The 27,980-nt window shown below is 58.8% G+C and overlaps 3 protein-coding genes across 14 annotated transcripts; 2 read left to right on the forward strand and 1 right to left on the reverse strand.

The window, feature by feature from the left end:
- Window positions 1-5,149: 5,149 nt before the first annotated feature.
- On the reverse strand, window positions 5,150-12,188 carry ARL13A (ARF like GTPase 13A). The gene is made up of 9 exons (XM_072043128.1): window positions 10,562-12,188; window positions 10,370-10,470; window positions 9,404-9,474; window positions 8,801-9,050; window positions 8,388-8,493; window positions 8,066-8,299; window positions 7,774-7,978; window positions 7,354-7,455; window positions 5,150-7,021 (listed from the first exon to the last, which is right to left on the reverse strand). The coding sequence occupies exons 1-9, from the start codon at window positions 10,592-10,594 to the stop codon at window positions 6,945-6,947; spliced, it is 1,179 nt and encodes a 392-aa protein (XP_071899229.1). The 5' UTR covers window positions 10,595-12,188; the 3' UTR covers window positions 5,150-6,944.
- Window positions 12,189-12,344: 156 nt separating this feature from the next.
- On the forward strand, window positions 12,345-21,951 carry XKRX (XK related X-linked). Of its 10 annotated transcripts, none has more exons than XM_072043126.1 (5): window positions 12,345-12,488; window positions 13,470-16,449; window positions 17,876-18,232; window positions 19,900-20,159; window positions 20,871-21,951. In XM_072043126.1, the coding sequence occupies exons 2-5, from the start codon at window positions 16,367-16,369 to the stop codon at window positions 21,611-21,613; spliced, it is 1,443 nt and encodes a 480-aa protein (XP_071899227.1). In that variant the 5' UTR covers window positions 12,345-12,488; window positions 13,470-16,366; the 3' UTR covers window positions 21,614-21,951. The 10 variants fall into 10 exon arrangements, with proteins under 10 accessions (XP_071899227.1, XP_038039945.1, XP_071899226.1 ...); XM_038184017.2 differs by having other exon boundaries at window positions 13,470-13,540; XM_072043125.1 differs by having other exon boundaries at window positions 12,346-12,488; window positions 13,473-16,449.
- Window positions 12,862-27,977, forward strand: NOX1 (NADPH oxidase 1). 3 transcript variants are annotated; one of them, XM_072043122.1, is made up of 13 exons: window positions 12,862-13,540; window positions 24,213-24,308; window positions 24,728-24,838; window positions 24,919-25,003; window positions 25,085-25,227; window positions 25,302-25,483; window positions 25,742-25,880; window positions 25,998-26,090; window positions 26,233-26,468; window positions 26,549-26,711; window positions 26,864-27,010; window positions 27,183-27,307; window positions 27,395-27,977. In XM_072043122.1, the coding sequence occupies exons 3-13, from the start codon at window positions 24,779-24,781 to the stop codon at window positions 27,519-27,521; spliced, it is 1,500 nt and encodes a 499-aa protein (XP_071899223.1). In that variant the 5' UTR covers window positions 12,862-13,540; window positions 24,213-24,308; window positions 24,728-24,778; the 3' UTR covers window positions 27,522-27,977. The 3 variants fall into 3 exon arrangements, with proteins under 3 accessions (XP_071899223.1, XP_027321255.1, XP_071899222.1); XM_027465454.3 differs by lacking the exon at window positions 12,862-13,540 and adding an exon at window positions 22,093-23,044; XM_072043121.1 differs by lacking the exon at window positions 12,862-13,540 and adding an exon at window positions 22,093-23,044 and having other exon boundaries at window positions 25,302-25,426.
- Window positions 27,978-27,980: the final 3 nt, after the last annotated feature.

Genomic DNA, 27,980 nt, shown 5'->3' on the forward strand with positions numbered 1-27,980 from the left:
TTTTGTCCGGCCGCACCCGGGGAGGCGGAACCGCCGTGCCCGGAGCAGCCTGGGAGCTGTAGTGCTGCGGGGAGCCGAGCGCTGCCCACCCCCTTGCTCCGTCCTGAGCCCGCACGCAGCATCCCCGGTAGGGCCAAGCTGCTGCTGCCCCAGCCCCAGCCCCGGGGCAGCTGTCCCGTGTTGCCCGTGCAGCCGTTACCTGCGAGAAAGCAGAGCCACGATAGAGGAAACCAGCAAAAAATGCCGGGCGGCGCTGTGAAATAACGAGTGGAAGCCGAACATAGCAGCCGTGGCTGTTCTTGGAGGCTTCCCAGCGCTCTGCAGTGGGCAATGAGCTGATAAACGACGCCCAGCAAAACTTTAGGACCAGGCCCCTTCGTGCCTCCAAAGGTCACGTCCTACCAGGCTCACCCAGAGCAGAAATTCTCCCCGTGTTTATCCCTGCAGGCGCGGTTATTCAGCTCCCTATCATTAAGCTGGGAGGGGAAATTGGTCTCAGCAGCACCACAAGAGCAGCCCTGCAGCTACGCTTTACCCTTTGTGACTTGCAAACCAGACAGGGAGCGTTTTGTACAGCACAGCCTGAAACGCTGCTGTCATTATTTTTAAAAGCTGCATTAAAATGCAAGATTCGGGCCGCGATACGGGATTAAGCAGCAGATAGCTCATTTTCCCCAGAAAGACGTCAGAGAGACCGAGGCCATCAGCACTCCCTGCTGCTGCAGCATGGCCCGGGGGCAGCAAAAACCCTGGCTCAGCAGAAGCCGTCCAGGCACGGAGGAAGTGAGGCCATCCCCTGGGCTTCCCCGCACCCCAAACAGCCTGAATTGCGCTGCTCACGGCCTTCCCCAAAGCACCCTTCTCAAGGCATCCAGCCCCAGAGGACCCCCGACAGTGGGAGCACCTCGGCCGGCCTCAAATGCCGGGCAGCGGGCTCCAGGCAGAGGCAGCGGAGCCGGGCAGAGCACAAGGATGCTGCACAGCTCCCTTGTCCTGCAGCCCCTGCTTTGAAGTGGGGGCACAGCTCGCCCCCGCTGCTCTTGCACATAGCTCGGCAGGGCAAGAGGAGTCTTTGCTTCTCCTGCCACCGTGTGGCCGCTCCGAGGATGTCCTCGCGGAGAAAAAGCAAAATTGGCCCCAAACCCGCTGTTGTGAATGGGAGTGTGCTGGCTAACTCCTCCTCAAGAGCCGTTCCACCTCCTGAGTGCTGATGCACGTTTGTCAGCAGCGTTGTGATGGCCTGAAGCCCATCTCATTAACCCAACTCATCAGGTTCACGTAGGTGCTCATTTGCCATCAAGGCCCGACCTGCTGGTTGCCATACAGAGCTTCTCCTTGCACAAGGCACAAGCACACCACAGCCCCCCCCAGCTCTCAAGGCGATTTTTTTTTTTCCCCAGAGAACCATCCCAGGGCCATCTCCATCTGGGAAGTTCTTGCAGAGACTGGCAGGGTCTGGCCTTCCCAGGGGGAGGTGGCCGCATGCCAGGACCATTTCTGTGCCTTACTGATGGGGAAAGGAGGAACTGACAACTGTTTTTTTCCCTTCCCTTTTCTTGAGAGGGGCAGATCCTGTACTCATTCAGTGACAAGCGTTCTTTCATAAGAAATGAGAAAGCTTTTGCCAGCAGATCTCAAGCCAGAAGCCCTGTTGAGAATTTCAAATCCACTTTGGGGTCTCTGCTCGCCCTGCCAGCACAAGGCTGACCAACTGGCACAGACAAGCACTGACCCTGCTGGAGTCCCACTTGGAGCTGCTGACATTTCTGGGTATTTCTGCTCACCTTTCACCAGGACAGGGTGCAGGCTCCCACCTCCTCTAGTACTCGCCTTCCTGGAAAAAGCAAGTCTTGGCTAGGCTCGAGGGGCCAACAAGCTCCACATACCACAGTTACAAGGAAGGATTGCTTCATGTTTCCAAATCATGCATGAGGGAAGGAGGTCATGGAGAAGCAAATCTGTCTGCAGAGGGGTTTGCATGAGAGTCAGCCACAAAATTTGCTTGGGAGTGGTGCGCAGTGCCAGGTCCCAGCCATATCCCATGGCAAAACCGCCTGCTTTGGACCATGGCCCCCTCTGGGAAGCCAAAGTATGCAGCAAGCACCTCCTGGGGAGTGCCTTAAGGAGCTGGGCTGCCACAGGCCAAGCTTTTTGCAACCGTCACAGAGAAAAGGAAGGAAAAGGCAAAAGTTCAGTCTGTGCTGTGCTCTACAGAGTTGACTCAGCAGCAGCACGCATGCTGCGGTGTCAGTTGAGCAAGGGGATTTACACATGCCTTTTTTCCTTTGTAAAGTCCATTTCAAATCAATTTATCACTCCACAAGCAGCTTCCTTTGCTAGAGCAGGGCATAGAGTTCAGATGCTTGTAGCTGCAAGCCTGCATCCCAGTAGGTACCTTGCAACCTAAGTACACAATCCTAGCCAAATAAGCAAAAACACCTAAGACCTATGAAATCAACCCTAAAGCCCTTCCTGCAGCTGTGCAATGTACAGAGGATGAATTGGAGTGTCTAAGGCAGAGCACACATGGGTAGCCAAAAAAAGACCTACACAACAGATCAGGGATTTGTGCTAGAGTCTTGCTAAACCCATCTGTGCTGAAGTGTAAATGCAGTTTAATAAGGTATAAGCTCTTCCACATACAAGGCATGAGTTCTGATTGCTACAGAAGACTAAAATGAAAACTTTTGGTTAATAAATTAGCTCTTGATCCCTTTTCCAAAGATATTCCACAGCAAAAGCCCTTCTAATTAATGCACTATCAGCCTTTCTCAAGAGACACTTTCCCCTTAGTCTGAAATAACCTATTCAACTATACAATGACTTAAAGTGATAATCTATGAAGGAAAAAGACTACCAATTTTAGTTAACAATATCCTTTTGATGAAAAAATTTTTGGGGAGGAGGGGACATGAAGCATATTTGGTACACGATATGATAAATCTATATACCTCAGCCTCTAGCATATTCCCTTGTGCCAGGAAACAAATACAACCATTAAATGTGATTATATCCTTCCTCCTCTTGCCAACAGTAATGTCTCCAATAAGGCTCATTTAACCTAGAAAGGGAAAATTCTCTTATTTTCTAAGTTTCCAGTCCTCATTATCTTCCCTTTCCCTGCAAAGTCTTAATAGCCTCTTTCATAACAATCAGGAGAAGCTTAGGGAGCCACTCTCACCTAATTAAATCTGTTGGTTTTTTTGTTAACAACTCTGTAGAGTACATGACAGTAAATAACCTGACTTGTTTTTAATGCAATACAACAGGAGAGCTATAACCAATAGCAGAAACTCTAAGGAAACACCGTGCATGGCTGCTCACTATTCAAAGCATGCTGACACCCCCTGGCGAGGCACAATGCCACCCATGTCCGCCAGCCAGCACAGCCCTTGAGAACTCCGGAGGGGATTGATCAGCTGCCCAATATTGGGCACCAGCAGTTCTCAGCTCAACATGCTGAATGACCTTACAGAAAGAGGCTGTGAGGCTATGCCCTGGTGTGCTCACCCAGGGGAAAGAAAAACAGAAAGAAAAAAGCTGCATTTCCCCACATTTCCGTTTTTATGACTGAACTAGAAAGAGCCAAAACAGCATGCTGGCACGGAGCCCAGTGGGCTGCCGGTGAGGCGCAGGATAGCAACTGCAAGTGTGAGAAAGTTTCCTTCTCACACAGCTTTTTGAGCTCTAAACACTCCCACTTTGGACATTTATCAACCCAACCATCCCTTCTGGGGTTTCAGATCCACTCACCTTGCCACATAAAGTACTTACTTGCAGCAATTGGCTCTCATCCACATCCTGAGAAAAAGGCACACACCTTAGCTGTGTTTGAGCAGCACATTTGTGATATCTGCAGCTATAATCCAAAGAATTACAAAGCCAACACAGCAAGGACAGCACATCTTAGAGGCCAGTTAAGTCCCCCTGAACCTCAGCTGCCCTAGGGCAAATTTTCTTATTGCTATTTTTTATTTTTTTTTTAACTTTGGTCCAGCTCAGTGAGAAGACAGCTACACAGGCACAGCCTTCACCATACTCCAGGTCTCACCTCCCTCCCCAGGGAAAGCAAGCTTTTTGCCCTCCCTCTATATATGCCCTACAAAATGTGGCTGGCCACGTGCTGAGCATTAGAGGGATGCTAACATGGAACAAGGAGCACCTGCAGGCAGCCTGCGGGGATGGGACCTGTTACATTCACCTGGCAAAACATTCATTAGCTATGATCTTGCACTTAGTTGCCTTCACAACACTAAAACTGTGTCCAGAATCAGTGTCTGGGAGGCTTTCTCGCCAGTCATCTTCTGGATCACTCTTTGATCACTCAGAGTTAATGGAGGGGTGGACAAAACAACCATTGTGCTTCCAACGTAACCACAAGTCCATGCCCCTCCTCAGGCCTGGATGCTGCTGGACACATCTCCCCAGTACATGGTGCACCCCAATCTCTCTGCCTCTCACGAGTGCTCCTGCACCACTGGTTTGCAACAAATGAAGCCACAGCATGAGCTGAGGCAGGGCAGCCCCACAAAAATGACAGCGGAAGCAGGCTCCGGGTTTTGCCTAACCTGATACTCCTGAGATAACTCCTCTGTAAACATGAAAACTGGGAGGTGTTAGACAATATACAAAAAAATAAAAACTAAATGCCAAGTGCAGTTATATCACCCAGCTGGCTCCAGCCCTCCTGCAGAAAATGTTATTAACACCATTTACTTTCTGTGTCGGTGGATTGAAGATGAGTCTCCACTGGCAGGTGCTGTTGCATTGCTTCATGCTTCCCAGCACATTTCCCCACAGCCCGGCACTTTCCAACAAACCAGAGATGTGTGGGAGGATGTCACTCTCCACTACCTCATTTCTGGGACACCCACTCAAGCCAAGCAGCACACCTCCATCAGATCAGACATGTTGGGACCCGACCAGGCAGGGCTGTGCCTTGCCTTCAGCAGTGCCATTGAGGCCCATTCCTTCCTTGCTTGCTATTTATTCAGCTGCTGAGCTGTAAGCTCAAAAGCAAGAGGAAAATGATAGGAAAAGCTCTGCGTACCTGCCCTGCGTGCCCCAGGCGTGCACCCCCCTGGTACAGCAGCTGCTCCTCACATGCTGCAGGAACAGACCACTACCCAGTGGCATGGAATAACCTTTAATTAGTATCTTTTGGCATATCTGCTGAATATTTCATCAAATAGGTCTTCAGAATCTCATTTCTGAGATGGTTCTGATTTTGAGATAGAACTTTTTAAACACAGAGTTCTTGCTGCTTAACTTTTAAAGTAGCTAAAAGCCATATTTTCAGTTGGGATATGCCAGGCTTGTCTCCTGGTTTGTTGCAGGGATTAGCTGCTCTACAGCCGCTGAAACATCAGGGGAAAGGGGGCTGATTTTGAAATATATTTGAACTGCCTATCCGCACTACTACTTGACATCGTTATTTTATGAATCACAGCATCACAGTACCTCCCAAGTTGGAAGAGATCCACAAGGGTCCAACTCCTGGCTCCACACCAGGTCACCCCCAGATCAGACCCTGTATCTGAGAGCAGTGCCCAAACACTGCTTGAACTCTGGCAGCTCGGTGCTGTGACCACTGCCGTGGAGCCCAGTCCAGTGCCCAGCCACCCTCTGGGTGAAAAAGTGGGGGTCTCTAGCAGGTTTCTTATGGCTGGCTCCCATGGGAAGCATCCTTTATCTGCCCAGTAACACCAGCCAGGCCCTGGACTCTACCCACTGGCCAGCTTCTCAGGTTGTGTGTTACACGTGGCACAAGAGGAGGACTTCTTCCTCTTAAAAAAATAAACAACATCCCGTATTGTCCCAGGAGCTCCACGGAGCACAGAGAAGGCTGTAGTTGTACTGCAAGGGCTGTATTTACACACCGGTGTTAATTTGCTGCTGCACTTAGTCACTGTAGTCACTGGCGGTTGAATCTAACAGAGTTAAACAAAGCTTTACAGCACACTAGCAAGGCAGAATAGTCAAAGTTTTTCTTCTTTTCCCTTTTTAATCCCAACCGAAGGAAGGGCTTTAGTGATATCTCTTGCCCTGGACCTGGAAGGCATGGCCTGTTAATCAGCAACCAGGGAAGCGGCGGTGATTCACGGCCCGGTTTCTGAGCACAGTTCAAGTCCTCACCTTGTTGTGGCCACGGAAGGAAAACTGCTGCACCTGTGACCTAACGTGCAGTGCTCCCAGGTCTGGCAGCCGTTTCTTCGCACACGTGCCCAGCCGGGGCTGCCGGAGCAGGGCAGCAGGGTGCTGCAGCACATCAAAGTCCCACTGGGAGCACAGCCCTGCCCAGGAGGGTTGTGCTGGCAGGCAGGTGCTGCTCGGTGTCCTGGCTCAGCCCTGAGCTGAGCACAGCTCTGGAACCGCCCTGCAAATGATCCGGGCATCCCCAGCCTCCACCAGGCGGGGAGGCTCCTGATGCTGTGCTGCTGGCTGGGGATGGGGATGGGAGTCCCCCCCCGGGAGGGCTTTCCTGGCCTCAGCAGCAGGAAACTCACCCAGGAAGCAGGCAGGGGCTGAACGAATGGCTGAGCTAGCCCCCGACCTGTGCTGACAGCTTTGCCTGGGCATGTGTCAATTCAGGAGATGGGCTTTCCCCTTGGGGTATTCACTCTGATCTTCCTCTCTTCTACAGACTCGGTCGTGTTCAGAGCAAGTCCTACACAGGTATTAACACAGGGTGAGAAAGTGCCTGACCTTTTCAGGAGGGTTTGCAGCCTGGCTGCCAGAGAGGCTTTCTACAAAAGGACTTTCGGCTCGTTCCTGCAGATCCTGATTTTCAAGTCATGCAGAGGACAGAAGCACTGCTCTTCCTGCCCTAGGACCCACTGCCCAGGACTGCCAGCCCTGGCCAAGCACCCCAGGAGCCCTGCACAAGCCACAGGTCCCTGAACCACTGCAACACAGCCCGGGGTCCTTGGGAGCTTGCACCCCGCTCAGGGGGCGATGGCAGACGGCTGCTTCCTCTGCTCCTGCCGCATCTTCAGAGCCAGCATCGCCCGGCGGTACAGGTCTGGGGAAGGAAGGGAAGTGGTCAGGCACTAACCCAGGGACACTAATCTCTGGGACCAAGCCTGGCAGCCTGTGTTGAGCAAGGGCTGCAAGGACGCCCCAGACCCCAGCACAGTGCACTCACGTGCCCTTGCTGCATCCCACCTAAAGGCTGCAGCACTCACCTCCCCAGCAGCCCCCCCCCTGCCCTGCAGCAGCACTTGTTCCTGCCTGTGCTTGTGCCCCTGCACCAAGCACGGTGTGGCCAAGGGCTTCTAGGCAGCTCACATCCCGCTGCCAGCAGGCCAACCCCCCTGATGCTTTTCAGCAAAATCTGTCCTGGGAAATACCAACCAAAGGTGCTGGAGACCTCCTCCCGCTGCTGCTCCACGGCAGGCTCCTGCGACTTGATTTTATTCTTAATTTTCTTCTTCTTTTTCTTTTTCATGCCCTGCGCTGGATGGAGAAATACAAAATTTCAGACGTCACATTTGGGCAAGGATGCCTCTGTCATCAAACCAGCCGAGAGGACGGCTGCTGGATGGTGGATCCGCAGTCCTGCTGCTGAGATGCCCTGAGATGTCTCTCCTCTTTCCCGGCCAGACTCCTGCAGCCCCACTCTGCGCCCAGCTGATCTGCAAGCAAAGCTAAGGGAGACCACAGGGACTGGTGCTCCAGCACACCACCACATTTCGGGGTCCCCAAACCACCCCTTGGGGTGGCTCTGAGGATCCCGATGTGCCCGTGCCAGCAGCCCTCACAGCCCCCTCTCACCTGGGTGGGGGGCAGCCATCCCGGGGGGCAGAGGTTCCTCCTGCCCGACCTTGTTGGGGGCCAGCAGCCCCACAGCAGAGCTGGCTCGGCTGTCACCCCCTCCTCCTGGTCTGTCCAGTTCCTCGGCCAGGCTTGGCTGCCCTGGGCCCTTCTTCCTCACCTTCACCTTCCTCTTCCTCTTCCCAGGACCCTTTGCACTCTCCTCCTGGGCAGGGAGAGGAGGGGATGAGGAGAAGGCAACGGCAACCCCCTCCAGCCCAGCCCACTCCTGCTGTGGCCGGGGGGCTCTCACCTTGGGGAGGAGACGGCGGGCGGCCCGGTGCTCCCCCATCTTCCCCACACCATCCTGGTTGTCCGGGGTATCCCTGGTGGGGCGAGAGCACAGCCCACGGGCTGTCCGGGGGCTGGGGTCAGCCGTCGGGGAGCGGGTGGCAGGGAGCAATGAGGAGCGCTCGGCAGCGGCACGCAGGAGCCAGCGCAGCCCCTGCAGGGTGCTGCGGGCTGGGCCGGCAGCCGCACACGGCTCCTGGGGATGGGGGAGCTTGGTCAGCCCCTGAGACCTCCCCTCGTGCCTGGCAAGGGGAGCAGGGTTGGGCAGCCTGCCTGCAACTCACGATGCGGCAGGGCGAGCGGTTCTCGTTGACCAGCCGCTCCAGTGCCAGGCGCTCGATCAGCTCACAGGGCAGCAGGGCGGCCGCCACGTCCTGCTTGTTCGCCAGCCTGGGGCATGGGGAGAAGGCGGGCAGTCACCCCTGGCACCCTGCTGCACCGTGTGGGGGAGACTGGCTGCTTTCTCCCAGTTTGGCTGTGGTTGGGTGAAGCATTGCCCCGAGCCGTGCCCGATGCTGGAGCCCCTCTCCAGGTGCTCTCAGCACCCCAGCACTGCAGGGGTCCCCATGTGCTGGCACCCCCTGGTACCACGTCCCCACGGCAGCCTTGCTGCACTGCCCGCAACCCCATCCACAGGCTCCCACTCCTCGCCCCAACCCCAAACCCTGCGGGTCACAGCCAGGAGACTCAGCCTTACAGTAAGAGGGGCTTTCCAGAGACATCAGGGTGACTCAGGATGCGGCTCAGAGCCTTGCGGGCCTCCTCCATCCTCGCCAGGTCACTGGAGTCCAGCACGAAGAGCAGCCCGTGGGCTGTGCTGTAGTGGCTGCGCCAGGCGCTGCGGAAGCGCTGGGCCCCGGGCAGGTCCACCAGTGTCACCTCGAATCTGTCCACCCGCAGGCAGATCTGGCCAGGCTGTGTTGTGGGCAGCACCTCACAGGCCATGGCTGTTTGTGGGGAGAGGGCAGAGGCCAGATGCAGGAGCATCCCCACCACGCTCATCCTCTTCCCCCAGCCCCATCCCTGCTCCTGCTTGGATACCTGGAGCACAGCCAGCACCCCATGCCCCAGGCCAGAAGCTTCATGTCTTTATTTCAAAGCCCAGTTTTCCTCACTTGTACCAGACTGGGATAGCCCAGCCATGAGAGATTTGTAGGGCAGAGCTCCTGGCAGTGATCCTGCTGGGATCCTGGGGATGGTATCACCCGCTGCAGCCCACAGGCACACTGGGTGTAAGGGAGCACAACTCCTCCCCGCCACACTCCTTGTGGGACCCCCCAGCAGAAGTCAGCTTCCTCACCTCTCGCTATATCCATGATGACAGAGCTCTTCCCTGCATTGTCCAGCCCCACGACGAGCAGGGTCACCTTCCTGGGGGGCAACAACAAGGGGTGAGCAGCCCGCAGGCACGCTGTGCCCCACACAGCTCTGTGTGAGCCACCATCCCCAGGGAACAGCAGTGCCCCTGGGCAAGGGACTGCCTGCAGCAGCTCTATTTTGGCTGGGAGAGGGGCAGGGCAGTGACATGGGATTTTGCCTGGGATGGGGGAGAGGGGAGGGATGGTCCCTGGTGCCTGGGGACAGAGCAAGGGCAGAACTGTCAGCACAGCCCTCAGGTGTGTGCAGGCACCTGGAGCCACCCCGGCACCGCAGGAGCCCTCCGCACGCTTCCTACGACCATTTCCTCAGGCTCTATGGGATTAAGCAGCAGTATGCACAGGCTGTTATTTATATGGAAGCAGTTAATGATTTTTCTTAGTACTCTTCCGCGTTAGTGCATTACGGCAATACACAGAGAAATAGCAAGGACGTTTTATGAGCTTCTGCCTCGACCCAGGAGGTTTTTCCTGTTCCTCAACAGTCATGCTTGCTCCGCAGTGACACGCTTCATCTGAGCCACGAGCATAGCGTTTTCCCTTTGCTTTACATGTCAACAACGTTAGTCACTTTCAGTATCTTTTCCATAAATATACACAGGAGTCTGCGTGGGCAGCGAGCTCCTCCTCCGGCGTTATGGTACAGCACCACACTGTTGCTGGTGGGAAAGGACCATAAACCCCCTTACTGCCCGCAACGCCTGCCTGCCCGGCTCCTCCCCAAGGGAATTAGGTCTGGCCTCACGACACACGCAGGCAGCTCGGTTTCACCTTGCCCTGTAATTCGGGGCCCTCTCACTCAGTGCCACGGTGCCGGTGCCCTCCCTGATAAATGCGCACCCGAGCGCTGAGCTTTCTGGAGAGCCCCTGGCGCGGGCGCACGGATTTACCTGATGGGCTCCTGTATGGCCTGCAGCCAGGACCAGCAGTGGGAGAAGAGGTGGAACATGCTCTGCAGCCCTGCGCCGAGGGGATGGCCTCTCTTTGGCACCTGCAGAACGAGCAGCCCGGTGTGGCTTTGTCCCCCTGCCCACAGCCACCCGCACCTTCTGGCATCTCAGGGGTGTGATTCAGCCTCTCACCTGCTTGCTCTCCTGCCCGGCTCCCGCTCGCATCTCCTCTGCGTAGCATCTGCTTAAATCTAATCTGGATTTACACGATTTACTCCTTGCAGGCTCCCTAATCCTGGTGGGTCAGCCCAGGCCAGTGGCCACTGGGAAATGGAGTGCTGCAGCCCCTGTGTGGCTGCTCTTCTCAGCACCTCCAGCAGCAGATGTGGTGTTCAGAACAGAAATAAAGCCCAGCTGAGCAGTGCCTGGCTGGGAGCAGGGAGCTGTTGGGGACCCTGAGAAATACCCAAAAGTTTCTCGGGCTCTACTGAAGGCACTGGGCCATTCTGCACATACACAGCTCCTGAGCAGGGTCCCAAAGAGGTGGTCCTGGCCCCATGGCCCCCAGGCACAGATGCCTGGGCACCCCCAGGCCAGCTACAAGGCTCTGAAGCAGAGGAGGGTCTGGCTGAGAGTTGCACTGGGCTGGAAAGCGGTGACAGTAGGGCGAGGAGCTGAGCCAGCAAAAAGCACCAGCTCCTTGATCTGCAGCCCCAAAGCTCTTATGAGGCTCTTCAGGTTTCCTGTTGCTTCCCACAGCTGAGGCTGCCTTCTCTGGAGCCAGACGAGAGGCCCCGAGGGGATTTCCGAGCCACAGAGACTTTCGGTGTGGAGCACAGGGCCCAGAGGGATGAGGACACCAGACCTGGTGAAAGGCACACCGGGGAGTTCCCACAGACTGATGGGGTCCCAGCAGCCCGTGCCATACAGCAGCTGGCAGCAGTGAGCTGGGTTGCAGAGGCAGTGCCGGGCACCCCGCAGCACCCACGCGCTGGGGCACAAAGCGAGGTGCCTGAGAGCTCTGCAGTGAGCAGGGAGCTGCAGCAGGTTAATGATTGACCAAGGAAGTTTCCACACCCATCTCATGGCCAGACACCACAGCCGCACGGTTTGGGGTGACTGTTCGTGTGCCCCACGTATGTGGCACCACCCTAGCTGCGTCAGGCAGAGGGAGAGGTGACCGGGCAGCACCCAGGGCACTGCAGGGCTGTCCTATTAGCTGAGTGTTTGTCTCATTTCTGCATGCCAGTAAACAACCTGCTTCCTGGCCTCCACAGCTTCCTTGCCTCCCCCTCGTGCTCATCCCCTCCTCCTACACGGAGGTACTGCAGGATGGGTCAGCACCTCTGCCACAACCCTGCTCCACTTCCCAGGGCCCAGCGGTGACCGTGTCCCCCGGTCCCCAGCCTTTCCCTGCTGCTCCTGTGCTCACAGCCTCACCGGTACCAGGGGCAGTGCCAGTTTTTGCAGGCAGCACGGGGCTGGGAAGCTTTTTGCTGATCTATCTGCACCCGTAGTGCACGGGCACTCTGGGGACGGGAGCATCTCCCTGTGCCTGGGGATGGCACTCGCCAGGTGACAGCCGGGCCAGGTGGCAGGAAGAGGCACGACCACGGGTGCTATAAATAGAGGAGTGCAATGTGGCAGACAGCTGCAGAGCCTCCCAGGGGACAGCAGAGTGGGTCTCCCTCCCTGCACCAGCACATTTTGAGAGGTCTCCGCTGTTGTAACGCCTATGTCTGAAATTCCTGGCTGCAGGGACTGGGAAAAACCCCAGGCAGCAACATAACCACCCCTCCTGACGTGCCCACAGCCAGGAAAACCTCAAGAAACACCCCCAAAAACAGCAAAACTGCACTCAGCTCTAGAAAGACGAGAGAGGGCCAAGCCCTCGTCGCTGGGCGGTTTGCTCCTGCCCAGGACTTGGCTCAGAGCGCTGGGGCTCATGTTACAGAGCAGGCGGCTGGCAGGGTGCCCGCCTGCGCACCCGGCGCCTTGGGTGGCAGAGGGACACGCGCGTCCCCTCTCCCTGCACGCCCCGCGGCTCGGGGACACCCCCGGGCAGTGCCAACGGGGACCCAACGGGAGCCGTCCGGGTTTCCTTGGTGACTGTTGCCAGGTGAGAAACTCCGAGGCAGAATTTATTATCTTGGTGGATAAGAGGAGATGTTCCTTGCTGGGGCTGCTACCGGACCCTGTCCCGGCACCACGCTGCGCTGGACGCCCCAGTGACACCGGTGACAGTGGGGTCCCCGAGAGCAGGCTGTGCCTGAGGAGCCGGGGCTGTGCGGCCCCTGGTATCTCTACCCGGAAGGCAGCACGTGTTTTAGGGCTATTTCTGCCTGCTGGAGAGTGGCAGGAGAGGGAAGGAGGCAAAAACCACAGGGACCGCGGAGAAGCACAGATGGACGTGGGCTGGTGGGCTGCCCTGCCTTGGCTTCCCTAGACCCCGTGAGTATGCACCGAGCGGCTTTGGGTGCACCGGGACCACCACGTGGGGCCCCCGGGGTGAGGAGCAGAGCGGGGAGACAGCGGTGGCAGGGCTGGGGAAGGCTGTGCATGGGGAATCACAGCTTGCACCAGGCAGCGCTGACCAGAGGCGACCAGGGCTGCCTTCAGCACTGAGCTGGGGTGGCAGTAAAAACCAGGTGAGGGCGAGGACCGGAATCCCAGCAAGTGTCTGCAAGCTGTCCTGGTCTTCTTGGGACTGCTTCGTCTCTGGACCTGCCCAAAAAGGCAGGGGCACAGCAACCGCGGCAGGGCAACGACGTGCCTGAGCTCTGGGGAGCTCAGGTGTTGGACAACAGCAGCAGGCCAGTATGCAAATATCTGCATCGTTCCTTTAAATCCCCACACGGCTCTGGTGGCTAACGATAAAGCCGATCATATGGGCTTGCAAATCCTAGGAGCTAATTACACCCCAGTGCCTGGCAGTCAGGCTGGAATCGCAAGATAATTGCCACCTCCGCCGTGGAAACCTGTTGTCAGTGAATCAGGGCCCTTGCAATGTTTGCTAGCAGAGTGTGGCAGGCCAGCAGCTGCTCTGCAGCTATTTTAGGAGAGGGAGGCCATTTTTCTGGATCTCTTTTGCCCCCCCCAGCAGACGGCACGGCTGCCCTGAGCCCCATGGCGAACGCAGAAGCAGGGAGATGTTGATTTCAGAGCACGCAGGTAAGTGCCCTTCTGGCCTGTGCAAACATCAGCAAGCCCCAAACAAGTTGAAACACGGTGAAGGCAGCTGAACACCGGCTCCTCCTCTGGGTTTTCTCATCCTGTCCCCGCTCCCTGCTGCAAGTGGAAGCTGACAGCTCACTCCTGCACCGTGCACAGAGCTCAGTGATGCCCCTGCAGCAGCTGCACGCGCTCCCCGTGCTTGCACGGTGGTTTTGCTGAGTGCAGTTCAAGGCTGCTGCTCTTTCTGCTTTCCTGCAGCAGGGCGTGGGCAAGAGGAGGTGAGCGGAAAGCGTGCCTGCAGGATGCCCCCAGTCGGGTCAGCCGCTGGCAGGGCCAGGCACCGTACACCTGGTGGGAACAGGGGAATTGGGTAATTACAAGGAACTTTAAGTCCTCCCACCTGGTTTACAGCCTCTCAGCTGGGACTGTAATCAAAGGGCCATGATTTCAAAATGTATAAATATCACTAAGATAAATCCACCAAACAGAGGCAGCTTTATTTTCTTGGGAAGCATTCAAGCCACGAGGCAGCACAAGATGCCCCATGCTGGGACCGTCTCCAGGGCCCCACCGACCCCCAGCAATGCCGAGCCTCACGCAGCCCCCAGAGGACTTAGAGGGGTGAAGTCCTCAGACAGACCCAGGTTTTCCTCCCTGCAAATGCCTGCTTGCAGGGTAAAGGAGTGAAGCTGCAGAAGGAAAACGAAAAAGAGCAGCAAGAGCAGTCACATGAAACTGCAAAGCAAATGGAAAAAAATATTTCCCCAACCAAAAAATATTCCACAGACAGGGCAGGAAAAAAAAATACAGCTGAGTTCTTGAGAATGCAATGCAAAGTCCAAACAGTTTAAGCTGGGAAGACTGGTCAATTGCAAAGTTATTTCCAAACTAAGTAAAAAGTTCCGGGCTCACAGATTCCTCTAAGCCCCTCCAGCTGCTCCATCTGGCCACTGCAAGGGCACAGAGCGCAGGCTGCTTCTCCTGCTCACAGCACGTCTGGCTGGGAAGCATTTTGTGATCTCTGTCCAGCGTTTTGTGATCTCCACAGGGTCTCCTGGGGATCCTCATGTCCCCACTGCCACCCCGTGTAGCACCAGCTGGATGTTAACTCCACGGCACAAAGTGCATCCCAGGGAGGTTTCTGATCTGAGCGGGCAGCAGGGGGGGAAGCACCACCATCCTGCGCCCCAAGCAGCTGCCTCCACCGCTGCGTGCAGGGCTATATTTGGGAAGCTGGCAGCGCGCTGCTTGGCATGTCCCACCGACTTATTGGGAGCGATGTCTGCTCCGGGGTCCTAGTGCCGTGAGGGGGGGGAAGGAGAGGAAACCAATTTCAGGAGCCTGTGGGTAGTTCTCCTGCATCTGGGCTCTTTAAGGGCTGTTGCAAGTTATTCCCTGCCATCTCCATTTTTCTTCTGCTCTCCTTTTACAGCTGCCGGGCAGGCATGTGTAAGCGAGATGTGCCTATTTTCAGTGTCAGAGCCGGTGAGGGAGGCTGTTCCTACCTCTATGTATAGCCCGGGCTGTCACACACAAATGCCCTTGCTCATCCACAGGCATGCAAGGGGCTGGAAAAGCTGTACAGCAAATCCCGATTTCACACGGTGCATAGGCACCGTTGCTACATCCCTGTGTTCAAAGCGCATTGAGTGAACACTGGGATTAATAAAATAATGAAGTCTGGGATTAAGAGAATAATGAAGCTGGTTTGTGCTCCAGGACAAGGCTCTGAAAACAGTTTCTGAAAACAGGAGAAGTGACGGTCTCATGTGGGGACAGCGCCCAGGGGTGGCACCTTGGGCATCCTCGAGTGGTGGGACACACAAACAGTGATGCCCACAGCAAGGCAGGGGGCAGGACTGCCCGCGGGCAGCACTGCAATGGCCAGGTCCAGGGTGTTTGTGCCACTGTGCCCGCACTGGGTTTGCAGAGGTACTAATCCCAGGTAGAGGGAGTGGTAGCAGGGAAGGATCACCCTCTGATACTGTGCATAGATCACTTTTATGACCTGTTGTTTACAGTGCTGAGCTCTGGACAGGTAGGCTTAGGCTTGAGGGGTGACTCACAGCCTGAACCAGAAAACATCCCTCTGCCTCTCTGTGCTCAAACAGAAAATAGGATAATAACTGGTGTGGGGAAGCGCTGTGAGGCTTTGTCCATCCATTCCTCTGATGGGTACTGAGGCTCCGGGACACGGGACTGGAATTCTTGACTTCTTAAACAATTGCTCTTAAATATTTCATCATGAACCAGGGGAAGATGAAATTAAAAATACGATGACTCTGAGCCCAGGCATTGCTCAGCCGAGGGCTTGGTGACCTGCCAGACTCCTGGGGGATGCTTTTAATTTGGATAAATGGAAGTTGCATAAATGATTTAAATTGCACGTCGCCCTTGCTGCTAATACGGAGGTGTGGGAGCAGTTGGCAATGCCACAATTTGTGCTGTCACCGGCTGAGCTCCTGGACACGCTGCGTGCCGGGGCCAGCACAGCCACTGCCTGTGCACAGCTCCCACCCTGGGTGTCCACAGGAGCTGCCCGGCTGGTGGCAGGCTCGCTCGCTTGGACTCTGCTCCCTTTGCACTCTGTCCTGCTGGTTTTCTTGGGGAGGCTCTTTTCCAGAAACACCTTGAAAAATATGTAACTATCATACCAGAGCTGAGAGGGAAGCATGTAGGCTTCCCGTCCCCTCCAGTCGGGCCAGTCTGCGTGAGCTCAGAGTGTTTGTGGGCTCCTCAAGCAGCTGTTTGGTGCTGGGAGGGAAAGAGTGGAGCAGCCGCAGCAGGCGGGGCTGCTGGTCTGCGGGAGCTGCCATCGGGGAGATGCAACCTCCGAGGTCTCGGGCGGTTTCAGTCTCAGCTCAGCCTCTGATAAGCCCAATAGCCCTGGAAACGCTTCCATCCCGGTAACGTGGGGGCAGCTCTCACTTGTGGGGTTCGTGGGGTTTCATGCTGCAGGGGAAATGAGCTTGTGCTGTGCGTGGGGCTGGGCAAGTGATGGGCACAGCATCGCCACTGGCTGCTCCCCTGCTGTCAGCGTGGGCACCTGCCGAGGGCTGAACACCCAGTTCTTCTTAAAAGATACCTGAGGCTTCCCGGTTGTTCTAAAGCAGGGAGAACTGGCTGACCTCAAGCACTCCTTGCCTCGTCATGTCTGTCCCAGCCAGCCGGCGTGTGCCCAGCCCGGGTTGAGTAATCTGGCAGGCAGAGAGCTCTTGGGGCAGGCAGCTCACAAGCATCGCCGCAGAGGCTGCTGCCTGTGCTTGCACTAGCTCATAGGGGAGGCTGGCAGAGACCTGGACAGGCAATGGGGGCTCTAGGGGCAGAGCAGGGAGCCCCATGACCACTGGTGTTGGGAGCAGCTCAACCAGCCTGTGCTTTCCCATCACCTTGAAGGCAATGGGAAAAGCACCCTACTCTAAGCCATCACGGTCTCCCACCCTGGATGCTTGCAGGAGCCACATCTCCTCTGTAACATCCAACCCAAATCCTCAGGCCAGCCCTACACACATACCCTGTCCCTCCCAGACACAAACTGGGGTGCTCCTGCACCAGCAGGATTTGTGAGACAGCAAAATGCTCCCTGCGCTGGCACTGCCATTGCTCTCACGTACTAACCCACAAAGTGGGGGGTCACAGGCAGTGGGTGCCGTGGCCCAGCCCCACGCACCCTTCTCCTGGGTTGGAGCTCATGGTTAGCCCCAGAACTGCAAGGTATTGGGTGCAACTGGCCTGCCTGTGGGGTAGGGTTGGCACGCGTGCTGGGGACCCCGCTGTCCCCAGGACACAGCCTGACACCTCTGCCCTTGGGGCCCCCCCATGCTGCTGCACCTTGGGCTGCTGCAAGCGGGGAGGACTTGGTGCATGGGAGTGGTCCCGGGGGGCACACGAGATGCTCAGGGCACGCAGGGGACAGCACAGGGGACAGCAGGGCTGGGGTTCCCGGGGAGGGTGTCCTGGACGTGGCAGGGGGGCATCCCCAGCAGGGATGGGGGAGTCATGGGGTGGAAAGCCCCCGGCAAAGCTAGGGGGCGTCGGGATAGGGGAACGAGTGGGGGCGTCCTGGGGAGGGGGCTCCGGGGCAGAGCGGGGGGCCTGGGGAGGAGGCTCCGCTACCGGCGGGGCGTCCCTCCCCCTCCCCGTCGGGGCGGACCCGGGAGCGCTGCCGGCGCCGCCCGCCCCCGCCCCAACCGGGGCCCGGCCCGGCCCGGTACAGCACGGTCTGGCGGGGCCGTGCCGTGCCGGAGCAGCGGCTGCCCGTCGGGGCACCCTGCGGCGGGGGCGCTGCGCTCCTCCCCGCCCCGCAGCGCGGCTCCTCTCTCTCCGCTGCAGCCCGGGATGGCGCCGCCGCGAGGCTGAGCCGGGCCGGGCCGTGCCGGGCCCCGGTTGGGCCGGGATGGACGGTCCGGGAGGGGGGCAGCTGCCCACCGCCGCCCCGTCGCGGGCGAAGCTGCCGCTGGGCATCGTTTTCTCGACGGCGCTGTTCTGCGGGGAGAGCGCGGCGGCCGCCGTCCTCTGCTTCTCCTACAGCCACTCCGACGACCGCTTCTGGCTGGCGCTCACCGTCTTCTTCATGCTCTGCCCCTCCGTCCTGGTGCAGCTCACCCTCATCTTCGTGCACCGCGACCTCAGCCGCGACCGCCCCCTCGTCCTGCTCATGCACCTGCTGCAGCTCGGGCCCATCATCAGGTGAGCGCCGCGGGGACCCCGGCACGGCACGGAGCAGCACGGCACGGTGCGACCACCTTTTCCTCCCCCATCCCCGGGAACCCGCTGCCAGCAGAGCCCCCCCATCCCCCTGCAGCAGGTGCCCAGCACAACGGGACAGCCCCCGGGGGCTCCCCGGTCCCCTCCCCGGTCCTACTCCGGTGCCAGCTGCCTGCTGGACCCCTCTGGGCACAACCCGGCTCTCCCAGCCTGTTGCATGTCCGCTGCCAGAAGTGCTCCTCAAGCAGCTGCTTTTTGGAGATAGCGCTTCTCTTCCCCTCTCACTTCGGGTTTTGCCATCGCCTCACTCAGGCTCACGCTCAGAGCACAGATGCAAATCCCTGCCGGGGTGTCCGAGGGTGAGCAGCAGCCAGGGTCCTGCCTCGAGAAAAGCTCCTGGGGCTTGGGGAAGGTGGGGGGCTACGGGACACGGAGGAGAGGAGCTGGGGACTGCCACACCCCCGTGGGGAGAGGAAGGTGAGGGGGTGGACGTTGCACAAGCCGGAGAGGTGCCGCTCTCTCACTCCTCGGGAATGCCGCCGTGCCTCCCCAGCTGGCTTCACCCGCCGTGCACGGGCAGGAACATCGCGCCGGCCCCGGAGCTTACCAAGGTCCCTGGCACACGGGGCTCCTTTGACACCAGCAGCCACGTTTTGGGGAGCACCGGCAGCAGAAGGGCTGTGGGCTTATGTCGGACCATACTGGCCTGTGGTGGTGGCGTGGCTCTTGCCACACTGACCACAGCCACTTGGAATTGCTACGATGGGGCTTGGATGCTTACAAGAGGTGTGCAGAGCTGCTGCAGCCGGCTCCTCGCGCAGCAGAGCGAGCCCAGCCTGCTGAGAAGGTCTGGCAGGGCACCACGCGCCAGCTTTGTTGCCCTTGAAGCCAGGCTGCTTGGATGAAATCATTTTCCCGTTAGAGTCTGGAATAAGCCGCGAGCACTGACTTGATGTGGCAAAAGCATTGATCCAAAAACCCTCCTTCCATTTAATGGGTCTGAAACAGAACAACTGCTGCTCTCCTCATAAATAATTACCTCCTGCCGGTCCCCGAGCCAGCTTGTCCCGGGCAGAAGCCAAGCCTGCCGCATCAGTCCTCCACTGGTTGCTCCTTGTCCACGCACGCTGCTGGTGTGGGTGTGAGGCCCGAGGAGAGCAGATAAGGGCTGGAGGCTGCTGTGCTGCAGGGGCCTGGCACTGGGGAGGCAGCAGTGGAGCAGCACAGAAGGGGCCAGGCTCTCCAGAGACGTGCGGGTGCTCTGCAGGGACGGGCTCAGGAAGCGCCGTGTTATCTGCCCATCGCAACCCTCTTCCACCCAGCTGTCTGCTTCCTGCCTCCACCGAGGAGGAAGCGCAGAAGACTTTTGGTCAAGAGATCAAACACAGTAGCAGAACATATCTGTTGCCTCCACATATGGAAAGAGGTGTTTTTTTGTGCCTGTGGGGTGCACAGCAGCAGAAAAACAGAGCCAGGTGTGATAAATCCCGTCCCTTACGTCCCTTTCACTCCCAAAAGAGCTACTGTTCCTGTATCACCTAAGCTGCACCCTCCTCGCTGCCGGTCCCTTGTTGTCCCTGTGCTCCCGAGCACCGGAGCAGGATGAGGGGCTGGGGAACAGCGTGGTGACAGTGGCCATGTCCCCGCAGGTGCGTGGAGGCCCTGGTAGTATACTGCAGGTCGGGGAGGCAGGAGGAGCCCTACGTCACCATCACGCGCAAGAGGCGGCTGCGGAAGGGCTATGAGGTGGAGATGGAGCAGGAGGTGGGCCACTCCATGCGCCGGCTGGCCACCCACCGCAACGCCTTCAAGCGCATGGCGGTCATCCAGGCCTTCCTGGGCTCCACGCCGCAGCTCACCTTGCAGCTCTACATCAGCATCCTGGAGAAGTACGTCCCCACCGCCCGAGGTAAGGGGGTCGGGGCCATGTGTCGGGCACGTGGGGTGCAGGCTGCTGTCCACGATGGGCACGCGGGTGGGGAGGGCACGGTGACACCTCCTTGGCTGCTTGTGGTGGTGTGGCATCCACGTCACACTCCACGGGTGCACCCCAGCCATCCCTGCCTGCCCCGAACGGTGCTTAGGTGCTTGCCCTGCAGAGCCGTGTAACCCCCCTGGCGTTGTGCCCTGTATAAACGCTGTGCCCCTGCCCCATGGGCAGCAGCCTTTGGGTGAGCTGTACCGTCAGCCACCTTTGGAAGCCAGGCTGCTCCTGCTCTGCTTTAGTCACTTGATTTTTCAGGCTACTGGGGGTTCCCAGCACAGCAGCTCAGGGGTTCTGCCACCTGCTTGTGGGGTCAGTAACGTGCTCTGGTGCTCCCTGCAGCAGACCCAGCTTCTAACCTCTGCTGTGGTGTGCCAATGAGCCACATGCCCTTGTGCCTTCTCAGTTCTGAGCATCTGGTGAAGATTGCTGACCCTCTCTCCCCTGCAGTGCTGAATGCCCAAATATTTGCACAGACTCCAGAACAGGTAGCAAGGTAGAAACCCAAATAAACCTCACGGCTGATGAGGAGGAAGGTGGTTTTGTTTGTGCTGGCTGTTCTGCTGGGGACCCAGTGCACTGCAGCCATGAGCATCCCCCAGCACTGCCTGACTCCTCTGCCCTCTCCCTCTGCAGCCGTCCTCATGGGGATCTGCCTGGTGTCCGTCACCTACGGGGCGCTCGTCTGCAACATCCTGGCCATCCAGGTCAAATACGATGACTACAAGGTCCAGCTGCGGCCGCTGGCTTTCCTCTGCATCGTGCTGTGGCGCAGCCTGGAGATCTCCACCCGCGTGGCCGTCCTGGTGCTCTTCAGCACTGTCTTCAAGCACTGGATCATCCCCATCGCCTTGGCCAACCTGCTGGTGGTCTTCTTCCTGCCCTGGGTGCAGTTCTGGCGGAGCGGCGCACGGCTGCCCGACAACATTGAGAAGAACTTCAGCCGGGTGGGCACGGTGGTGGTGCTCTTCGCCTTCACGCTGCTCTACGCCAGCATCAACATGTTCTGCTGGTCGGCCGTGCAGCTCAAGCTGGCCGACCGGGACCTCATTGACAAGTCGCAAAACTGGGGCCTCCTGGCTGTGTACTACGTGGCCCGGCTGGCGGAGAACGCGGCGCTCGTCATCCTTTGGTACTTCTTCAAGACAGATGTCTATGAGAACATCTGCACGCTGCTGCTGGTGGCACAGCTACTGCTCGGCTACTGCCTGGGCATCTACTTCATGCTGCTCTTCTTCCAGTACCTGCACCCGTGCCGACAGCTCTTCCGACGCAACGTTGCTGATTTCCTGCACTGCGTCTGCTGCCGGCGGTCCCCAGGCAGCCCGGAGCGCCTTGAGGCGCCCCACGAGCCCGGCGTGAGGCACAGCATTGTGTGAGGCACAGCCTGGGGCTGCAGGCTATGGACAAAAGGGGATGGGGCAGCATGAACCACGCCGAAGGCAGCCGCTCCCTGGCCCTGCAGTGGCCACGGGTCCAGGTGCCCTCAGCTGAGCACTGGTGGATCCCCGTGGTGGCAGGGGACAGGAGCGTGCCCGCCTGGACCACGTGCCCTGGCACGCACAGGAGGGACCTTTGGGGTGTCCAGACCCCACAGGGCAGCCAGCGGGGTGCGGGGCATTGGGGTGCTTGGTACCCACCCCGGTGCCTTTGGTGACCCCAGGGACGCAAGGGCTGCTCCGGGACTGTTTTGAGCAGTAAAGAAACTTTGCTGTGGCTCCGCGTCCGGGTGCTGGCAGGCGGCTGGTGACTCACGTGCGGGTGGGGATTGTTGAGACGGGGCTGGCCTGGGTGCACGTAGCCCTTGCTCAGGCTGCCTGCAGGCCCCAGGAGGGAGCAGGATGCGGCCGGGCCCTCCCCAGAGCAGTAGAGGTCCCACAGCCCACCACCCGTCCTGCCCAAATGCTGCGGGATTGCGCTTGCCCCGTGCTGGGGCTGCTAAGGTGCAGGAAGGCTGTGGGGTAGGGAACGGCCTCATCCTGCACCTCTGCCAGCATGGCCCTGGCTGCCGGCCAGGAGTGACCCCGACTCCAGCATGGAGTGATCCTGCCCACACTGTTCCCACAGAGGCCAGGCCCTGGCACTGGTTGGCATCCCTGACACCAGGTCAGGGCCCTGCTGCTGAGCGTGGCCCCCCCAGCAGCCCTTTGTAGGGTCACTGCTGTCTGGGAGGTGCTGGGTGCCCTCAGGGGCTCAGCGTCATGGGGCACTTACTTGGTAGGAGCTCACTGCCCTGGTGCTGAGCCCAGGTGTGATCCTGGTGGCAGCATGGCCGTGCCCCTGTGACATTTGCCCTCCTTTTGCGTTTTTTTCTCTTGAAACGTGACAGCAAAGGTCGGCACAGGCCAGCAGGGAGGGCTGTGTTTGCGGAATAGAGCACGTTACTGACCCTCCGCAACTTCCTGGCACCAGGAAGTTCCTACCTTAAAAAAAGTAATAAATAAAACACTTTGTCCCCAAAGGCCTCAAAGGAAGGAGAGGAGTGGGGCAATGCCCCGAAGCACCCGCCCCAGAGGTGGTGTGGCCGGGAGGGACCCCTCCTTGGAGGGAAGCCCCAGCACCCTGCCCCGCCACGGCTGCAGCGCAGCTTTCCTGGAAGGTGGCCTTTGAAACCGTGCCGGCATTTCCTCCAAGATGCTGTGGGGGAAAGTCCCCGCAGTGCCGTTCCCAGGGCCGGGGCCATTTCCAGGGCCTGCTGCCTCCATAAAACGCGGGGAGGGCGGCAGCAGGCAGCAGCAGGCAGGGGCAGACAGGCACCTCACAGCATGGGCAACTGGCTGGTCAACCACTGGTTCTCGGCCGCCGTCCTCGTGAGTCCCTGGGGCTTGGGGTGCTGGGGTGATGGAGGGGCAGGGGCTGCGTGTGGACCGGGGGCTTTGGGGGAAAATTGGGGCTGTCCTGGCTCGGTCTGTCAGCCACGGAGGACCAAATATCCCCTCGCGGTCCGGAGGGTGGCGGAGGGGTGGCTGTGGGTCCCATCCGAAGGAAACCGGGAATGAAAGGAAAGGTGGGTCCTGGTGCTCAGGGTGCTGGGTGAAGCCTGAAGGGGTTCTTTAGGTCTTGGCCGCCTCTTCGCAGTCGCAGCCCAAATGCCAAAAATCATGAAACCCCTACAGCAGGGTGGAGAGGCAGTGCACACTTCCCTAAGGTGTTCCCCCAAAACTCACGAGCAGAGAAGAGTGAAAATTAAAAATCCCGCTGCTTTTCTCAGCTGCTTTGGCCGGGGAGACTTTCATTTGCATTTTCTTCCCATGTGAGAGTGGGAACCTCCCACACGAGCCCTTACTGGGGCCGGGAACCTGCACCCCACAGGAAAATCCCCTGGTGCTGCGCTGCACTGTGCCCGAGGAGCTGGAGCATCCACAGCGCTGCCGCCACAACAGCCAGCTGCAAATACTTGGGAAAGAGGAGGGTTTACAGAAAATTGGGTTATTTGCTTTTTTAAAAGTGTTAAACAAAAACTGAACCCAAGGCAGAGTAGCTGTGGGAGCTCTGCAAAAACTTACCAACGGGAAATAGCCCAGCTCCAGCGCCGCATGGAAACTGGCACAGGGGAGCAGGGCTTTGCTGTGGGGACAGCGGCAGTGTGGGACCAGGGCAGATGAGTTCCTGCAACATTTCCTCCTCCCGGCCCTTTCCCGCTCAGTCCACGCCACTCTCAGTGCCTGCCCTGGGCCCTTCCCACTCACAACAGCCCCACGTCGTGCAGATATTTCCTTTATCAGTCTTTCCTCATTCCTCATGTGAGGGTGATGCACAAGGATGTGGGTGACAAGACAGTTATTTTGCAAGACTTCCCGCACCTCTCCTCACCTTCGCTCCCCAGTCCCATCGATTCCGTGCTGATGCAGCAATCACCATAAGGAAGCGGGACAGGACACAGTCCCGACGTCCTCCGTCTGTGCCGGCACCCATGTGCTGCAGCGTGAGGGGGTCCTGGGGCCAGGGTCCCTCACAAGCCCTTGGCTTCCCCTGCAGGCAGCCTGGCTGGGCATCAACGTCTTCCTCTTCACGTACTACTTTCTGTTCTTCGACCAGGATGAGCGGTACTTCTACACCAGGGCCATCCTTGGGGTAAGGTGCTCCCGGCAGCACCCTGCCTGTCCCAGAGCCCTCCTGGCTGGGCTGCAGTGGGACAGGGGCTGTAGCACCCCAAAACTCTTCCTTATCCTACCCTCTTCCAGCCTACCATTGCTCCATCCCAGTCCCTGCCTTGATCCCTGCTCCCAGCCCAGCATCACTCCGTACCAGTACCCACCCTGCACCCTGCATCCCACACCCAGGATCGCTTGGTCCCAACTCAACATCACTTGGCCCTGCCCCATCCCATCCCATCCCATCCCATCCCATCCCATCCCATCCCATCCCATCCCATCCCATCCCATCCCATCCCACCATGACTTTTCCCAGCACGGGGCAGCAAGGCTGCAGGCGGACGCACCGTGCCCAAGGCACAGTGACGCTCACCCTGTCTGCACCTCCCCTCTCCCCAGTCTGCCTTGGCGTGGGCCCGGGCATCGGCCAAGTGCCTCAACTTCAACAGCATGCTGATCCTGCTGCCCGTCTGCCGCAACCTGCTCTCCTTCCTCCGTGGGACCTGCTCGGTGAGTGCCCTGCAGGCAGCCCCGCTGCGTGGCCATCCCTGTCCCCGTCCCTGCCCCAACCCCGCTGTCTCTCCTTGCAGTGCTGCAGGCGAACGCTGCGGAAGCAGCTCGACCACAACCTCACCTTCCACAAGCTGGTGGCCTATGCGCTGGCCCTGTTCACAGGTACCGCCCTGCCCCTGCCCTGCGTCCCCTCCGAGCACCGTGGGGCTGAGGGCAGCAGATGACCGCCTGTCCCCCTCCCAGCCGTGCACACCATCGCCCACCTCTTCAACCTGGAGCGCTACAACGACAGCCAGCAAGCCACTGACGGCAGCCTTGCTGCCATCCTCTCCAAGATGCACCTGAACAACAACAAGTGGCTGAACCCCATCCACTCCAACCAGACAGTGAGTGCAGGTCTGCTGCCAGGAGCCCCCTGTCCCGTGCCTTCACTCACTCCGTCCCTCTGCCACCCCTGCAGACCGTGGAGTACGTGGCCTTCACCACCATCCCGGGGCTGACCGGGGTCATCATCACGCTGGCGCTCATCCTCATGGTCACGTCCTCCACCGAGTTCATCCGGAGGAACTACTTTGAGGTTTTCTGGTACACACACCACCTCTTCTTCATCTACTTTGTTGGCCTCGTCATCCACGGCATTGCGTAAGGCTCCCAAAATGCTCCCAAAACAGCAGCAGGCAGCATAGCAAGGGGCAGTGGCCATAAATAGCTGCCTGGGGGGCTGGGGTGGCTTTGGCTGCCTCAGGAGGCTGGTGCAGCACTGGATGGGGTGCAGCAGGGTGGTGAGATCGCCATGCAAGTGGGGTTGCAAGCCTCTGCTAGCCTAAGGCCAGCTGGCCCTATGCAGCCCATGACTGGGGTGGGAGAGGGTCCCTGCGCTCACCCCCTGCCTCCCTGCAGCGGGCTGGTGCGCGGGCAGACGGAGGACAGCATGGAGGAGGTGCACCCACGGCACTGTGCCGAGTACCTGGTAGAGAAGCACGAGGAGTGCAGGCACGTCTGCTGCAAAAACCCCGAGTTCAGCAGCATCCCTGCAGAGGTAGGGCAGCGGTGGGATGGGGTTGGGGCTGTGGGGGCCCCGGCTCCCTTCAGCACTCCCTTAGTAGGGGTGCACAGCCCAGGATGCTCCAGCCCTTTGCTCTCCTCCATCCTACAGTCCTGGAAATGGGTTCTGGCTCCAGTCATCCTCTACATATTTGAAAGGATCCTGCGGGTCTGGCGTGCGCGGCAGAAGGTGCTCGTCACCAAGGTAGGTGGTGCTGGAGCCAGGGAGGGAGGAGACGGTGCTGCAGCCCTCGCTGGGGTGGCTGCACGGAGGTGAGCAGGGGCCACTGCTAAAGCCCAGGTGACAGGGACAGGTTGGGTGCTGAGCCCTGCTCCCTGCCCCCCAGGTGATCATGCACCCTGCCAAAGTGCTGGAGCTGCAGATGCAGAAGAAGGGCTTCCGCATGGAGGTGGGGCAGTACATCTTCGTCAACTGCCCCGCCATCTCCCTCCTGGAGTGGCACCCCTTCACCCTCACCTCGGCGCCCGAGGAGGATTTCTTCTCCATCCACATCCGGGCAGCGGGGGACTGGACAGAGCGCATCATTGACACCTTCCAGCAGCAGAAGCCGGAGATGCCCAGGTAGGCTGGGGAGCTCCCAGATGGACCATCCCAAGGGTTCAGGGAGGCCGTGCCTCTCACCCCAGCCCTCCCTTGGCCAGGATTGAGGTGGACGGCCCCTTTGGCACGGCCAGCGAAGACGTGTTCCAGTACGAGGTGGCCATGCTGGTGGGAGCAGGCATCGGTGTCACCCCCTTCGCCTCCATCCTGAAGTCCATCTGGTACAAGTTCCAGCAGGCTGACCAGACCCTCAAGACCAAGAAGGTACCGGCTGTAGGACCAGCTGGCCCCAGCCCATGGGTTTCTCCAAGCTCAGAAGTGCTTGGAAGGGGAACTTCCTCAGCATCACGTCCTTCCCCTGCTCCCGCTCCACCCTATCTTGAGTAACGCTGCTTCCCTGTGCCATTGCATCCCAGATCTACTTCTACTGGCTCTGCCGGGACACGGGTGCCTTCGCCTGGTTCAACGACCTGCTCGCCTCGCTGGAGCAGAAGATGGCCGAGTCGGGCAAGGCAGACTTCCTCACCTACCGGCTCTTCCTCACCGGCTGGGACACCAGCATCGTGAGTTGGCTGTGGGTGGGCATGACAACAAGGGGGGGACGCCTTGTAGCTGAGCCCAGGAGGAAAGGCAGGGAAAGGTTTTGCTTCTCAGGCATTTGGAGCTCCTCCAGGGGAAGGGACTTGCGGGCGGGCTGCTGGTGGCTGGGGTCCTCACCCTCCCCGCTCCGTGCAGGCCAACAACGCGGCGCTCCACCATGACACTGCCACGGACACGGTGACGGGCCTGAGACACAAAACCATCTACGGGCGGCCCATGTGGAACGCCGAGTTTTCAGCAGTGGCCACGGCACACCCCAGGTCAGAGCTGGGACGTGGGCGCTTGGGGTGCTGGTGTTTGGAGGCCTCCCCTCCTCCCCAGCACCCACAGCCCCTCGCTGCATGCAGGTCGGTGGTCGGTGTCTTCCTGTGCGGGCCGGGGGCGTTGGCAAAGGACCTGCAGAGATCTTGTCAGCAGCACTCCAGCCTGGACCCCAGAAAGGTCAAATTCTACTTCAACAAGGAGAACTTCTAAGTGGAGCTGGGCTGGGACCGCAGCCATTGGAGAACAGACAGCCTGCTGCTCTTGCATCTTTTTGGAGCGAGTCTGCCTGACCGGGGACGAGCATCAGCTGAAAAACACACGCACTGAAACCAGGCAAGACAGCAAGGTCCTCCCTCACAAAGAGAAACTCCAGGTTCCAGGACTGTTGACTTCTTGACCCAACCTACAAAGGGTTCCTGTGAGGGGAATGAGCCCAGCGCACAGCACAGCCCACGAGGAAACCAGAGACACGTTGTGATGGTGGCACTGGGGCAGCACAAAGGCTCACACACCAGCCAGAGGCAGGGGGAGTGCCCAGCGGGCTGGGCAGAGCGGGTGGGAGATGGACACGCCAAGCAGGCACCGGGGATTACACCTGCCCCTCGGGGTTTAAACAGTCCTTTCCCTACACTGATAAATTAAACTTGCTTTTCCTTTGCAGTAAAAGCC

Source organism: Anas platyrhynchos, chromosome 10, assembly GCF_047663525.1.
Source record: "Anas platyrhynchos isolate ZD024472 breed Pekin duck chromosome 10, IASCAAS_PekinDuck_T2T, whole genome shotgun sequence".
In the NCBI taxonomy this organism is placed as follows: domain Eukaryota; kingdom Metazoa; phylum Chordata; class Aves; order Anseriformes; family Anatidae; genus Anas; species Anas platyrhynchos.